The sequence below is a fragment of the Coregonus lavaretus genome, assembly GCF_964263955.1.
Source record: "Coregonus lavaretus genome assembly, contig: HAP1_SCAFFOLD_524, whole genome shotgun sequence".
Classification (NCBI taxonomy): Eukaryota; Metazoa; Chordata; class Actinopteri; order Salmoniformes; family Salmonidae; genus Coregonus; species Coregonus lavaretus.
In genome coordinates this window covers 167,466-183,292 of record NW_028164985.1, presented here as the reverse complement: position 1 = coordinate 183,292, position 15,827 = coordinate 167,466, and the positions used below count along the sequence as shown (strand labels likewise).

At 44.5% G+C, this 15,827-nt stretch overlaps 1 protein-coding gene across 11 annotated transcripts in view; it reads left to right on the top strand.

The window, feature by feature from the left end:
• LOC311116389 (calcium/calmodulin-dependent protein kinase type II delta chain-like) overlaps positions 1-15,827 on the top strand; it is a 108,079-nt gene that overhangs the window by 72,637 nt on the left and 19,615 nt on the right. For 4 of the 11 annotated variants that reach the window (XM_084191467.1, XM_084191475.1, XM_084191474.1 and 1 more), the window contains exons 5-13: positions 264-329; positions 2,414-2,486; positions 8,675-8,777; positions 9,496-9,579; positions 10,980-11,074; positions 11,915-12,037; positions 12,173-12,256; positions 12,900-12,942; positions 14,814-14,854. In XM_084191467.1, the coding sequence (XP_084047593.1) occupies positions 264-329; positions 2,414-2,486; positions 8,675-8,777; positions 9,496-9,579; positions 10,980-11,074; positions 11,915-12,037; positions 12,173-12,256; positions 12,900-12,942; positions 14,814-14,854 (712 nt within the window). Of the gene's footprint in view, positions 1-263; positions 330-1,469; positions 1,543-2,413; positions 2,487-8,674; positions 8,778-9,495; positions 9,580-10,979; positions 11,075-11,914; positions 12,038-12,172; positions 12,257-12,899; positions 12,943-14,813; positions 14,855-15,827 lie in introns of all 11 variants that reach the window. The other 7 variants (XM_084191477.1, XM_084191476.1, XM_084191471.1 and 4 more) reach the window with 3 other exon arrangements.

The following is a 15,827-nucleotide window of genomic DNA, read 5'->3' as shown; positions in this document are numbered from 1 at the left end:
CTGAACGGCAGATTTGCATAGCTAATTGCAACCCTGTTCTCCGGGTCTCCCGCTGTGTTCCGAACTTCTAGCTTGGAATTAACGCGTCTCATTTTGCCCTCTCTTCCAGGGTGAATGGTGGGGAGCTGTTAGCACGTCTCATTTTGCCCCATCTTCCAGGGAGACTGGTGGGGAGCTGTTAGCACGTCTCATTTTGCCCCATCTTCCAGGGAGACTGGTGGGGAGCTGTTAGCACGTCTCATTTTGCCCTCTCTCTCGTCCAGGGTGACTGGTGGAGAGCTGTTTGAGGATATCGTAGCCAGAGAGTACTACAGCGAAGCAGACGCCAGGTCAGACTCACACAGATTCACACACTCTCTTCACAGAAGCTATGTTCCTGGTCTAGTCAAACACACATCAGTGGACCTGAAACCACACATTGTAGGTAATTGTGTGTACAGTAGGTTGAGGATTTTTCATCACTAGAGTTAAAGTTAGTTTTAAAATGCCATCATTTAATGAGGACAGTGATACATTTACTGTTTCTACATAACACATACATACACACGTGCAGGAACATTTGGCGCATGTCCGCACACACACACACACTACAATGAGCAGTTACAGTAGTTAGTAACTATGAATAATCTATAAGTGTGTTACTGCATGCACCCTCTTTCTGTAGTTTAGTAGTAGTGTTTATAGTATCTGTATTATATATAAGTGTGTGCTGTCTAATGTATCTTATGAATAGAATCTTCTGTTTTCCTTCTGTTTTCTGTTGCTCTGCTATCATACGAGGCTGCAGTCTGCAGATCTATTCCTTATATTTCTTCCTGTATAGCATGCTTCATTAACAAACGATGACCTGAGAGTTTTTGAAATTGTCTCATTCTAATCTGACTGTTTCTACTCATTCCAAAAAGTACTGTTCAATTTAAAGGGATATTCTGGGATTTTGGCAAGGAAGCCTTCTATCTACTTCCTAAGATGAACTCATGGATACAATTTTTATGAAGGAAGTTAGAGGTAGTTTCGCGAGCCAATGCGAAGCCTATGCTAGCAGATACCCATAGACTTCCAGTCATTGCGCTAACGTCAGTTAGCAATCGCACTAGCGCTAGTTAGCAACTTCCTTCAAACTGAACGCAGAGACATAAAAACGGCCAAAATCCCCAAGTATCCCTTTAAAGTAAGACTGTTAAAAGATTGTTATTTTATCATTTCTGGCATTGGAAGTCAATTATTAGAATTCTTGTGAAAGAAATGGCTTTACCACTTTCCAAAGGTTGAGGTAGAACAAAATGTGAACTTTACTCTACATCTCTCTTGAATTTTTACTTTTTATATTATTTCCGTTTATCATTTTGGTTTTCAGTTTTGTTTCTTCTGTTCTCTGATGTGTGTTCTGTCCTCCTTCTGGCCTTGTCTCTCTCCTCCTTCTGGCCTTGTCTCTCTCCTCCTTCTGGCCTTGTCTCTCTCCTCCACAGCCAATGCATACAGCAGATTCTAGAAAGTGTAAATCATTGTCACCAAAGTGGTATAGTTCACAGGGACATGAAGGTCAGTACACAACACAGAGGCTATGCTGGCACCATGCCGGCCCACTCGCCCGCCTGCCCGCCCGCATTCCACCACAAATTAACAACCACCAACACCCCTCACCTCCTACCCACACAAGCAGCTTTCCTCCTCCTTTCCGTCCGTACCCAACCACCAGCCACCTGACCCCCACCCGTCCACCAATCACTACTTGTGGCTGGGGTCAGGTGGCCCACCAGGGGGCTGGGGCGGCAGGGCGATGAGGTGACACAGCTCACCTTGCCCTCCTCTGTAAATACACGACGTGCATGTAGAATCTCTTTCCCGGTCCTCGGCTCTCTGCCTTGAACGCCTGCTGTGAGCTTGGGTCCTGGAGGGATTTGATAAGCCCCTTTGTTTTAGGGGTTGGGGAGTTTAAATAGTATCAATACATCCACCTCCCCCCTCGCCCTCCCAAGGGTCGAGCTCACAGCCGGCGGGGAGCCAACACCACTTCTGTTTTAAGACCCGGGGGTACAGCGAATGTGGGTTGGTGGGTGATGATGTCATAGACAGATGTCCTGGTTCATAATGGTGCAATCAGAACACACTTTTGTATAAATTATGTCACGCCAATCTTATAGCCTCAATCACTTATTAGAATCTCTACGACCTTGCCTTTCCCTTATATTCAAGGCAATCACATCCAATTGGGTAAATACATTTGCTCTATACTGGGGTACTAGTGGTCAAGGGGTGGTAGTTGGGGGGGGGGGGGGTAGTAAAGAACCACTCAAACATCATCCCCACCACCACCACCACCGCTGCTGCCCCCCGTCTCAAGCAGAGCGCATGGCACAGACAGTGAGTGTGAGCTCGTCAATAACCTACGCCCCCTGGTGTTTGCATGCAGTCATTGCATTCAGCAGATCCTCGAGGCCGTGCTCCACTGCCACCAGACGGGCGTGGTCCACCGCGACCTCAAGGTGAGTAGAGACGCTGGGAAGACAAACACAGCCCTTCCTCCTCTCCTTCCTTCTTCCTCCTCTCATTCCTCTCCTCTTCTTCCTCCTCTAGTTCCAGAGAGACTTCATTCGTCCAGACTGACTTTCAGATTCATCCGTTTGCCTTTAAGAACTTTGATAGACTGTCTCCGACACGTCTGGTTCAGTTGAGACGAGAGAACCACAGAGCCAATTACAGGGTCAAATATTCTACTGACTCTGATGATCCCTTTTCCATTAGTGATGGCTCTGCCTGTTAGGAGTTACTGTGAAGCTGACGAAATGGTCGTTACAGAAAGGCAATGTCTTAGTGGGAACTTTTGGAAAGGCATGTCGACCTATTACGCCCACACCTTCAATGAGGCACTGAGTTGGTCCACAGAACAGTGGCCGTACGGAGGCGGAAATGGGACCTGCAATTCCTCCGAGTTAGAAAACGGTGCATAAAAACAGGCCTCGTTAAAAAAGTGACAGAAGTAGGAGCGTAGGATGAGCGAAAGTAGTAGGATTTGGAGACTTGCCATTGTTAAACCCCTTCTGCTATCCCCCCACCCCCGTCCACAACTCAAATTTGCAAATCAAATGATCCAGGTGCAGTCAGGAGCTCCTGAAATAATCACCCCGTGTTTGCATTCGGTCCCCTCAGGCAGGGCTCTGATTGGCTGCTGCCGGGCTGTTACCATGGGGAGCGGTGGAATAGACAAAGACAAACAAATATGAACAAAACAAACAACAAGCATGAAAGAGGCGGATGAAAGGCTTCGGACTGCTGTGACACGTGTGTGTGTGTGTAGGTGTGGGGGTGACCCATATTGACACACACACACACTCATGCATACAGTAATTTTGACAACAGACACACTGTAACCGCACTGGACAGTACCATTGTATCTAACTAACCTACATGTAATTGATGGACACAGTCTAGACTGCCACCCTCGTAACTGTCTCCACCAGACCATACACAGACTGACTACAGTGCCTTCAGAAAGTATTCATAACCCTTGACTTTTTCCACATTTTGATGTTACAGCCAGTGGTGTAAAAAGTACCCAATTGTCATACTTGAGTAAAATTAAAGATACCTTAATAGAGAATGACTCAAGTAAAAGTGAAAGTCACCCAGTAAAATACTACTTGAGTAAAAGTAAAAAAGTATTTGGTTTTAAATATACTTAAGTATCAAAAGTAAATGTAATTGCTCAAAAATATTTAAGTATCAAAAGTAAAAGTGTAAATCATTTCAAATTCATTATGTTAAGCAAACCAGATGGCATTTTAATTTACCGATAGCCAGCGGCACACTCCAACACTCAGACATCATTTACAAACGAAGCATTTGTGTTTAGTGAGTCCGCCAGATCAGAGGCAGTAGGGATGACCAGGGATGTTCTCTTGATAATTGTGTGAATTGGACCATTTTCGTTTCCTGCTAAGCATTCAAAATGTAACGAGTACTGTTGTGTGTCAGAGATGTGTATGGAGTGAAAAGTACATTATTTTCTTTAGGAATGTAGTGGAGTAAAACAACAAAAAAGTTGTCAAAAATATAAATATTGAAGTACAGATACCCCAAAAAACTACTTAAGTAGTACTTTAAAGTATTTTTACTTAAGTACTTTACACCACTGGTTATAGCCTGCATTTAAAATGATTTAAACTTAGATTTCTTTGGTCACTGGCCTACACACAACACCCCATAATGTCAAAGTGGAATAATGTTTTTAGGAAATGTTACAAATTAATAAAAAATTAAAAGCTGTAATGTCTTGAGTCAATAAGTAGTCAATCCCTTTGTTATGGCAAGCCTAAATAAGATCAGGAGTAAAAATGTGCTTAATTATGTGCAATAATAGTGTTTAACATGATTTGTGAATGACTACCTCATCTCTGTACCCCACATATACAATTATCTGTAAGGTCCCTCAGTTGAGCAGTAAATTTGAAACACAGAGTCAACCACAAAGACCAGGGAGATTTTCCAGACATTGAATATCCCTTTGAGCATGGAGAAGTTATTAATTACACTTTGGATGGTGTATCAATACACCCAGTCACTACAAAGATGCAGGTGCCTTTCTTAACTCAGTTGCCGGAGAGGAAGGAAACCGCTCAGAGATTTCACCATGAGGCCAATGGTGACTTTAAAACAGTTAGAGGTGATAGGAGAAAATTGAGGATGGATCAACAACATTGTAGTTACTCCTCAATGCTAACCTAATTGACAGAGTGAAAAAAGGAAGCTTGTACAGAATACAAATATTTCAAAACATGCATCCTGTCTGCAACAAGGCACTAAAGTAATACTGCAAATAATCTGGCAAAGCAATAATATATATTTTTTGTTAATAAAATATTATATGTTTGGGGCAAATACAATCCAACACATTGCTGAGTACCACTCTCCATATTTTCAAGTATAGTGGTGGCTGCATCATGTTATGGGTATGGTTGAAATCGTTAAGGAATGGGGAGTTTTTAAGGATAATGGGAAATTAATTTACCTTTCAGCAGGACAATAACCTAAAACAGAAGGCCAAATCTACACTGGAGTTGTTTAAGAAGACGGTGAATGTGGCCGAGTTACAGTTTTGACTTAAATCTGCTTGAAAATCTATGGCAAGACTTGAAAATGGTTGTCTAGCAATGATCAACAACCAATTTGACAGAGCTTGAATAATTTTGAAAATAATAATGTGCAAATGTTGCACAATCCAGGTGTGGAAAGCTCTTAAAGACTTACCCAGAAAGACTCACAGCAGTAATCGCTGCCAAAGGTAATTCTAACATGTATTGACTCAGGGGTGTGAATACTAATGTAAATGAGATATTTCTGTATCTTATTTTCAATACATTTGCAAAACATGTTTTCACATTGTCATTACGGGTTATTGTGTGTAGATGGGTGAGAAATATTTTATCAATTGAATCCATTTTGAATTCACAACAAAATGGGGAATAAGTAAAGGGCTGTGAATACTTTCCGAAGGCACTGTACATCAGACCAGACATCCCTCTCAAGCTGTTCCTTCAAGCATCAATGACTTCTGTTGTACTGGATGCTGACGGCACTCTGTTCAGCTCTGCCTCCTCCACCTTTCCTTTCCGTTACATTATCCTCTTCTGTCCATCTCCTTTTTCATCCCTCTTTCTTTCACTCCACTGTCCTTCTTTTTTTCCTTTCACCCTTAACTGAACTCTTCCCTCTTGTCCTCCCGCTCTTGTTGTCGTCATCCTCCTCTCTACTCCTCCTCCCCCTCTCTCCTCCTCCCCTTCTGTCCTCCTCTTCCTCCCAGCTGCTCTAATCACTGATGCTGTTGCTCTCTCTTCCTCTGTGTCTGTCCACACGGGAGGCCAAGCCACTCTGGATGATGCTGGTCTGGATGACTGCATGAGAGACCAGGGCTGTCCCTGTCCTCTCTCCCCTCCCTCTAGGTTTAGATACCAAGCCACTGGTTTAAATCCCTGAAGACAAAATAAAGAGACAGATGGCTAGGAGATAAAGAGAGACAGATAGCTAGGAGATAAAGAGAGACAGATGGCTGGGAGATATAGAGAGACAGATAGCTAGGAGATATAGAGAGACAGATAGCTGGGAGATATAGAGAGACAGATAGCTGGGAGATATAGAGAGACAGATAGCTAGGAGATATAGAGAGACAGATAGCTGGGAGATATAGAGAGACAGATAGCTGGGAGATATAGAGAGACAGATAGCTGGGAGATATAGAGAGACAGATAGCTGGGAGATGTGGAGAGACAGGTAGCTAGGAGATATAGAGAGACAGGTAGCTAGGAGATATAGAGAGACAGGTAGCTTGGAGATAAAGAGAGACAGATAGCTGGGAGATATAGAGAGACAGATAGCTAGGAGATATAGAGAGACAGATAGCTGGGAGATGTAGAGAGACAGATAGCTGGGAGATATAGAGAGACAGATAGCTAGGAGATATAGAGAGACATATAGCTGGGAGATATAGAGAGACAGATAGCTAGGAGATATAGAGAGACAGATAGCTAGGAGATATAGAGAGACAGATAGCTGGGAGATATAGAGAGACAGATAGCTAGGAGATATAGAGAGACAGATAGCTAGGAGATATAGAGAGACAGATAGCTAGGAGATATAGAGACAGATAGCTAGGAGCTATAGAGAGACAGATAGCTAGGAGCTATAGAGAGACAGATAGCTAGGAGATATAGAGACACAGATAGCTCGGAGATATAGAGAGACAGATAGCTGGGAGATAGAGGAATAGAAGTTGAGAGGTATGCACAATGGTAGGTGTGTGTGTGTGTGTGTGTGTGTGTGACTGACAGAAAGTCAAGTGTATTTGTCCAGGTAGATTTGGTAAGGCCAACCAGGCTAGATGAACGTGGAGTAAATACATCTCTATGGCTGAGAGACTGAATCAAATTAGACCCATTGCACAGGAACCCTGAGGACCGGGCATATATCCTGATCACAGAGACATAGATGGGATCCACACACAGACACAGCAAGGCACTTAGGGAAGGAAGCCCACAGTCTCATCACAGTTCATTACCCAGTCCTGAAAGCTATACTGGTTAGGCACTATAGTTCTCATATGTGCTTTTAGATTAGATTACAAAGTATTGATTAGCCTATTTGGGGCTTGTTAGGCATATAGAGTTTTCCAAACTACTTATTTGGTTATGAAGCCCGTTATTTAAAGCCCATTAGGGATAATGTGTTATAGAGAAGACTCAATAGGGTGATGTTATAAGATGATGTTATGAGGCCTGCAAATATATATATTTTTACCTGTCCCCTTCCAGTCTCATCATACAGGTTACATACTTTTTTTGGGGGGGGAAATGGAGGGTGGGATGGTTGGGGTGTTTGCAATGACTGCATGGCACTGTTGACTGCACTTTCCACCCCCATCCAACCGTAGCATGTGAGCTCTGCCATCGCCCTCTGATCTGCACGAATCACAACTCACGAATGCTCTACTAACTGTACCAGTGAATGACCATACATTTGCCCTGTTTGACTCGATGCTACACGACAGGGGCAGGCAACCCTGGTCCTGGAGGGCCGCAGTCACTTCATGTTTTTGATTGAACCAACCGGGAAGACCAGAGGTGTTGAATTTAGGCAACCATTGAACTGATCAGTTAGCTCAGTGGGTCAGGTGTGGTGCCTAGTTGGGACAAACCCTGGAGTACCTGCGGCACTCCAGGAACAGGGTTGCCTACCTCTGCTATATGATATTGAGAAATTGATTCCTTTTGTATTTCTACTCCATATGCAATATCTAGGCCATAGAAGTGGATTTAATTTACCAATATGAATACTGTTCTTGAGGTAGTGTAACTAATGTTTTTGCCACACAAGCAAAGCAGCTTCGCTCCAAAAGGTCTCTGAAACAGCTCCCACTTGACATCCAACACATCTCCTGTTTGTTATTATATTACAAGTATATCCTTCCTGATTCATTTCTACTAATTACGTCTCCTCGAAGCTGCCTTCAAAATGTCAGCAAGTGCATTATTCATCAACCCAGAACCCAGGGTAACCTTTTCTCTAAGCCCCTCCCCTTCCTGTTCCGACGCTGGCTATACATGAATCACTGTCGACCTCCTCTGATCTTGTAGCCCGGCCCCTTGGGCTATAGAGACAGACGGACCAATTAGACGCCAGGACCAGCGGCATGTGGCCTGTTACACACGCTTGTGGCTCACTAAAGATCAAGCTGTGTCCACTCCTTTCCTAGCGCCGTGTCAACCATGTTACTGTGTCCGTATCAGTGTCCACCCTGTTACTTAACACTGGTCTGGGTGTGGAATTTGTTCCCCAGTGTGTGTTGAGTGAGAGCATTGAGTCATAGAGAGCTGCTTTCCTAGAGAGTGACCTTGGTGACCGTGACCATGCATGGCCCCACGGGGACACAGGAGGGGACACAATGGGGTTATTACTGAGGAGTTAGTGTCCCTAAATATACTTTGGTTAATGGAATTTGGTCATATATTGAGGAGCATACTATTTTTCAATGGTGAGATGACCCACCGTCTAGGTTCTACAACCCAGTGGGGATATTTCCAATGAATATACCTGTATAATATAGTGGGTATGTTTCCAACACTTAATTTTCATGTATATTGCTGTATGAGAAGTGTTGAAACCCTGTCTCCATCTCTCCAAGCCTGAGAATCTGCTCCTAGCCAGTAAGCTGAAGGGAGCAGCTGTGAAGTTGGCAGACTTTGGCCTGGCCATCGAGGTGCAGGGAGACCAGCAGGCATGGTTCGGTGAGTACCAGTCAGTCACAAAACATCTATTCAAATATCCCCAACTTAGATGTCCATTTGGTGACTTGTTTTAAACAATAGATACAAATAAAGAAATAAGGCCTTGTTGACAATTATCTTTTTTTTTTACAGTAATAAGTCTCCATTAATTTGATCTCCATGCATTTGATGTTGTTTAATATATACTACATAACCCCAGGGTGTAACTAAGCATTTACTGTTCATCATAGGTCCCTGTTTTATTATAAACAATGTCTAAACCCACACAAGCTTTAGAGTACTTTGATGTTTACTTAGTCTTCAAAGCCAACGCTTCACCACCACTACTGAAATGAAGTCTCTTGTGTGAAACATTGAGGAGTGTCAGTGCTCTGGGTTTATAGTGCAGGTTTTAAAAGGTGGATAAACAGGGTTATTTCCCTGCTAATCCCACAGAATGGAGGAATAATTATCCTAATCCCCTGGGCTGGCTGTCACCTGAGAATCATCTACCCACTTCACTGGTGGTACTTGGAGTTCTTTTAGATAAGTGGGTTGTGTTTCTTTGGCGGGGAGCCACATTGCGCACCCAAGAGGGCCGTTCCAGAGGAGAAGTTTTGGGAGCTTGTTAACCGTGGCCCATAAATGTTGAATTTTGGATTTATTTGACCTCTAATCAGCTAATGTGGCATTATTTTCATTTATGTAGTTCATTTATGATGTCTCATCTCTGTTCCAGGTTTTGCGGGAACCCCAGGCTACTTGTCCCCGGAGGTTCTGAGGAAAGACCCCTATGGGAAACCTGTGGACATGTGGGCCTGTGGTAAGGAACTTCCCAACAGAACAGTCTCTTTGACTTTGAGGAAAGGCTAGTACCGACTATGAAGAGCCAACATGGTTCTTACACAGACGATGAGTTCCTCCAGTTCACACCCCTTGAATTAATCACTGCAGCTGCTCGTTACATAACTCATCAAGGGCCAGGCCACCTGGGCTTTACATGTCTAGAACACACTCATTCACACATGAGTCCCAGGTGACAATGGCAGCGTTCGATTAAGCTGAACCGCGGTGCACAGGTCTATGGCCCGTGACGTGAACGGGCAAAAGCGGTGAGGGAGGAGTGCCCTTCTCAAATCTAAAAGTAATTTGCGTCGCTCGGTCGTGTTGCATCGTTCAGAAACATTTAGCATCATTTTCCCATAAAATATATGTTTGAATTTTCAAACTAGTTTTCATTGGGAAGGCAGATGAAGCGTTTTTATCAAAAGCAATCACCTTTGCATGTCAAAACACTCCTGAGTGGCGCAGTGGTCTAAGGCACTGCATCGCAGTGCTAGCTGTGCCACTAGAGATCCTGGTTCGAATCCACGCTCTGTCGTAGCCGGCCGCGACCGGGAGACCCATGGGGCGGCGCACAATTGGCCCAGCATCGCCCAGGGTAGGGGAGGGAATGGCCGGCAGGGATGTAGCTGAGTTGGTAGAGCATGGCGTTTGCAACGCCAGGGTTGTGGGTTCGTTTCCCACGGGGGGGCAGTATAAAAAATAATGTATGCACTCACTAACTGTAAGTCGCTCTGGATAAGAGTGTCTGCTTCTCATTATTCCACGTGCTTTAACCTATGGCACTTTTGTTCTGAGCCGACTTCGCAATCGGCCAAAACGGGGCACCTGGTTCCAAAACTAATGCAATCAATTTTCATCCGGTGCAAACCGGGGCAGATAATCAAATCCCCTCAATTACTTGTTAGTCTGGTTAGAGTGCTTTACTGACCAATCAAGGGCCCTTCAGCTCCTCCCGGTAACTTACCAGCCAGTGAATAACACAGTGCTGAAATGTTTGGCTTGTTTGTCACCACGGCAATGGTGACATGATGAAAGCCCTTATAGTGGGTGGAGTCTACTGTATGTAGGGAGTTACTTCCTGTCCTCTCCCGACCTCTTCATCCATATAACATTAGCATATTTGAGCCAATAGATATATCTCAGTAAAGGTCATCAGATATTATTATTAGATATTATTATTGTTATTAGATATTATAATTATTAGATATTATTATTATTATTATTATTATTATTATTGGGTAATTGGGTCATGCTGAGTTTGATTGTAATTTCTCCTCTTGCTGAGTTTTTAGTATAATGATAATTATCACACTGCTTGCGATTTTTTTTAAATGACGTTTATTCATAATTGGCATCACCCTGATTGTGTGTGACCAGGTGTGATCCTTTATATTCTTCTGGTGGGCTACCCTCCCTTCTGGGACGAAGACCAGCACCGACTGTACCAGCAGATCAAGGCTGGGGCCTACGACGTGAGTACCGCAACAACACACACCCTTTCACGCTCACACACACACACACACATATCCCAACAGCAGTGTTTGACACTTGCTTTAATGCAGATATCTACATTTACATTTTACATTTTAGTCATTTTAGCACGCGCTCTTATCCAGAGCGACTTACAGTTAGTGAGGGCACACATTCTTGACATGAGCTTAAGACAGGCTTGTTCTTAGATCAATACAGAAATCTCCCATCACTGTTTCCAAGACTGTGATCACAATCATTTAACTTTAGCAGGCAAGGCTCATCTCCTGTTTGAGTGGCAGGAATAGGACGTTTGTATCTCTTACACCAGAAGGAAATGTGTTAGCCACTTGTTTTCCCAGCGACACAAGGCCATACGTGACACATCAGATCCTGTCTGTCTGTGTCTTGGCTGAGCATTGCCCCTCCCAGCGTGCTGTTGGAACACAGGCTGTGTGTCTTTCTATCTGTGGCTGTTCCCTCATACTGTTTGCAGCCACAGATACTCCCCTGCCAATGCCAACGCCTGTCCCAGACAGATTGAGTCTTAGGAGGAGGGGAGAGGAGGAGAAGGAGTGAGGCAGGGACAGCCCGATGCAATGGCTGAAGCCCAATTTAGCTCTGACTACATGCACATTATCCTCAGTGACTCTGTTTTTTTGTCAACCTTGTGAAGTTATTTTGCCAGTTCTCTCATCGGTCCTGGTTTCTCCAATGACACATTTCCAAACAAAGCTGGATGAGGGGAGAGAAAGTGAAGGGGGGATGGGAGGATGGATGAGTGGATGGATGGACTGATGGATGACCAGCCTCATGGCCTCTCCCTGTGTTCTCTCCTTCAGTTTCCGTCCCCTGAGTGGGACACGGTGACCCCCGATGCCAAAGACCTGATCAACAAGATGTTGACCATCAACCCTGCCAAGAGGGTCACCGCCACAGACTCACTCAAACACCCCTGGATCTGCGTACGTGTCACACACACACACACAATCACACACACGCACACGCACACGCACACCCACAAACTCAAACACACAGTCCATGAGAACACCTACAGACACGTGATATTCTCCCCCTCTCTCACTGTGTCCTCTCTGCAGCAACGGTCCACTGTGGCGTCCATGATGCACAGACAGGAGACGGTGGAGTGCCTGAGGAAGTTCAACGCCAGGAGGAAACTCAAGGTGAGGAAAGGTTTATCACAGGATTTGACCAGGTTTTACCTGGTTTAACCAGGTTTCTCACAGGATTTGACCAGGTTTTGCCAGGTTTCTAACATTATTTCACCAGGTCCTGACAGGTTTCTGACAGGATTTCACCAGGTTTTACTAGGTTTCTCACGGGAATTTACCAGGTTTCTCATAGGATTTGACCAGGTTTACCAGGTTTCTCACAGGATTTCACAAGGTTTTCCCAGGTTTCTGACAGGATTTGACCAGGTTTTACCTGGTTTCTCACATTATTTCACCAGGTTTTGACAGGTTTCTGACAGGATTTCACCAGGTTTTACCAGGTTTCTCACAGGATTTGACCAGGTTTCTCACAGGATTTGACCAGGTTTCTCACAGGACTTCACCAGGTTTCTCACAGGATTTCACCAGGTTTCTCACAGGATTTCACCAGGTTTCTCACAGGATTTCACCAGGTTTCTCACAGGATTTCACCAGGTTGTACGAGCCCATGTACTGTATGTCATAGAGTGGACACTGACCACTAAGTAATCTAATCATTACCTTTCCACCTAAAGTCTGACACCATGTTAGGGATTAGAGATGACTATTAAAGCCTTGATCAGCCTCAACTCACTGTTCCTGTTCTCTTCCTCAGGGTGCTATCCTCACCACCATGCTGGCCACACGCAACTTCTCAGGTCAGATGCATCTTCCTACTGTATTACTGTTTCTTTCAAGGTGTCTCTCTTGGCCTCTCTATGTCTGTGTTTCTCTCTCTCTCTCTCTCTCTCTCTCTCTCTCTCTCTCTCTGTGTCTTTGTCTCTCTCTCTCTCTCTCTCTCTCTCTCTCTCTCTCTCTCTCTCTCTCTCTCTCTCTCTCTCTCTCTCTGTCTCTCTCTCTCTCTCTCTCTCTCTCTCTGTCTTTGTCTCTCTCTCTCTGTCTCTCTCTCTTTCTGTCTCTTTCTCTGTGTCTCTGTCTCTCTCTCTTTCTAGTTTTCTAAAGCCCCAGGTTTCCTATGACATTGCCACCAACACCAGATTAATATTTAGAATTCTCCTCCATCAGCTGTTGCTGAATAATGCAGCTGGGTTATTGATTTCACCAAAACACTTGAGGAGGGAAACAAAGGTGAGGGAAATAAGTGAAAGGAGGCAGGAGTGGAAGGAGGCAGGAGTGGAAGGAGGCAGGAGTGGAAGGAGGCAGGAGTGGAAGGAGGCAGGAGTGGAAGGAGGCAGGAGTGGAAGGAGGCAGGAGTGGAAGGAGAGAGGAGTGAGAAGGTCAGGTGTTAAAGAAAGGTCGGGTGTTAAAGAAAGGTCAGGTGTTAAAGAAAGGACTGATAAAGAGTGCGAGAGGGAGAATAAGGAGAGGATAAAAGAGAGAGATGGAGAACCCCAGGATGAATACGCTAGCCTTTAAAAGAACCACCATCAGCTTCCTCCCAGTTCATATCAATAGAGACGTGAGACCAGTGGGGGGTTGCAGATCGATGTGGTGCAGCCATACTGGGCCTCTTAAAGGGCAATACTTACATGTTTTGTCTGCTAGCTAAATATATCTCTCTCGGGGTGATGAGTGGTTAATGGAGGAAAGATGTACACTTCACTTTCTCCTGCTTCCTTGCATTTATCTGGACAATTTAAACAGAGTACTGTGTTCAGACAGAAAAACACAGATAGTCTCTCCCTGTCAAGGCTGCTTGTCACTAGAACCCTTTCAACTTTTCAACTTGTACATGTTTTCTTTTAAGTTAAACAGTACATTGTATTCAATGTTCATATTTTCCATATAGCCAGTATTTTTTTGCTCAGAGCAAGACTTTACACCCATTCTGTTTTATTTATATTTCTTTTTTTCTCTCTTTTTTTGTTTGAAATGTGTAACCCTGTGAGGTAAGAGACTCTGGCATGCGTTGGCACTGCTCTCTACCCATGTGCCTTGTCTGGGTCACTAGCACCCCTCTCAGACCTACTAAACACTTTCACAAACACCTTTCCTCTCCCCCCTCTCATAAACTCCTCCTGCACCTGTGTGGCCTTTAGGTGTGACAGCCCTGATCACTTTAACCAATCACTAAGCTTCTCCACGTTCCAGAAGCCTCATCATTCTACCCGCCCAGCCAATCAGCTCTCTCCATGTCTACATTATATTTGCATGTTGATCTACAGTAGGAGTGTGTGCTAATGTGTTCTGTGAGGAGGAGTTAGATTATAATTAAATTAAATTATTAAATTAGATTATCACATTAACTGTTTTTACGTTTAGAAGCAAGCAATTGAAGATCTCCTTTTGTGCATGTGTTTTTTGGCAGAGGGCATTAAACCTCAATTCGTTGGACCTCTTCCATAGATACTCCATCAGGCTGTTAGTTGTAGCTATAATTGCATCTCACAAACTAATCACTAAGTTTGATTTCTCTCACTTCATTTGCATCTTCCTTTTTGCTTCTTCCATCTCTGGTAGGAGACTGTCAAAGTTGGCCCATAGTTTGCCGTCTTCACTAGATTTTAGCGGCGTGTGTGTCAGAGGTGTCCTCGCTGACCATGTCCCCTTGTCCCCTCTCTCCTTACAGCAGCCAAGAGCCTACTCAACAAGAAAGCTGACGGTGTCAAGGTAGGTTATCCACCTCTCTCATTCACTACTGTCATCTTAACACCTGACAACACACATTGACCTTAAGTTATGGACTCATGTAACTTATGTTGGGAGAATTTCTACAATATTCCTGGTGCCAGCAGTGAAATAATGTGTCATTTTGAGTGCTGTGTGACTAAGATATCTCAATAATCGTGCCCCATCTTTATCCCACCTTTCCAAAATAATTCAGTTAGAGAGGGGTGGCATCTGTTTTGTGATATGAGGAAGCTGTGACAGAGGGGTGGCATCTGTTTTGTGATATGAGGAAGCTGTGACAGAGGGGTGGCATCTGTTTTGTGATATGAAGAAGCTGTGACGGATGATCTGCTAACTCAGAATGACAGTCCTGATCTGCCGTCCAATCAAACCTCAGCTGTCGTAGCCACTACACTGGTCCCGTCCGTATCACCTCCACAGGTGCTTCTCAGAGAGTATCTCTGTCCCCCCCCCCCTTATCTCTGTTTCAAAATCTGACAACAAAATCCCTGTCACGCTCTTCCTCATTTGGGGATTTTATCTCCTCTTCCTCTCAATACCTTTCCCTCCCTTCAATCTCTTAATCTCTCTATTTTTTCTATTTTCTATATTTCTACCCTCTTCTCTCTCTCTCTCCATCTCACCCCCCTCTTTTCATTCACACTCACTTGCTCTCCCAACTGGGGGTCTGTGTCAGACAGTGACTCACCCACTCTCCCGCTCACAGCTCTGGTTGAGTAGCTGTGCTCCAGTTTCTGTTTCTACACCCTGGGCCCAGTGTCAAACTACTATGCTGGCTGTTTGTCTGGCCCCTGCATCGGTATCTGCCTCCCCTGGCCCCTCAGCTCCGCATCCCCAACCCTCCAGCTCCTCTCCCTCTCCGAATGCTAATCCTTAAACACTAAGATCACATACCCAGGTGCAGTACTTGGCACTTGACACGTGATCTGAAAAAAACACTGAGGTATCCAAG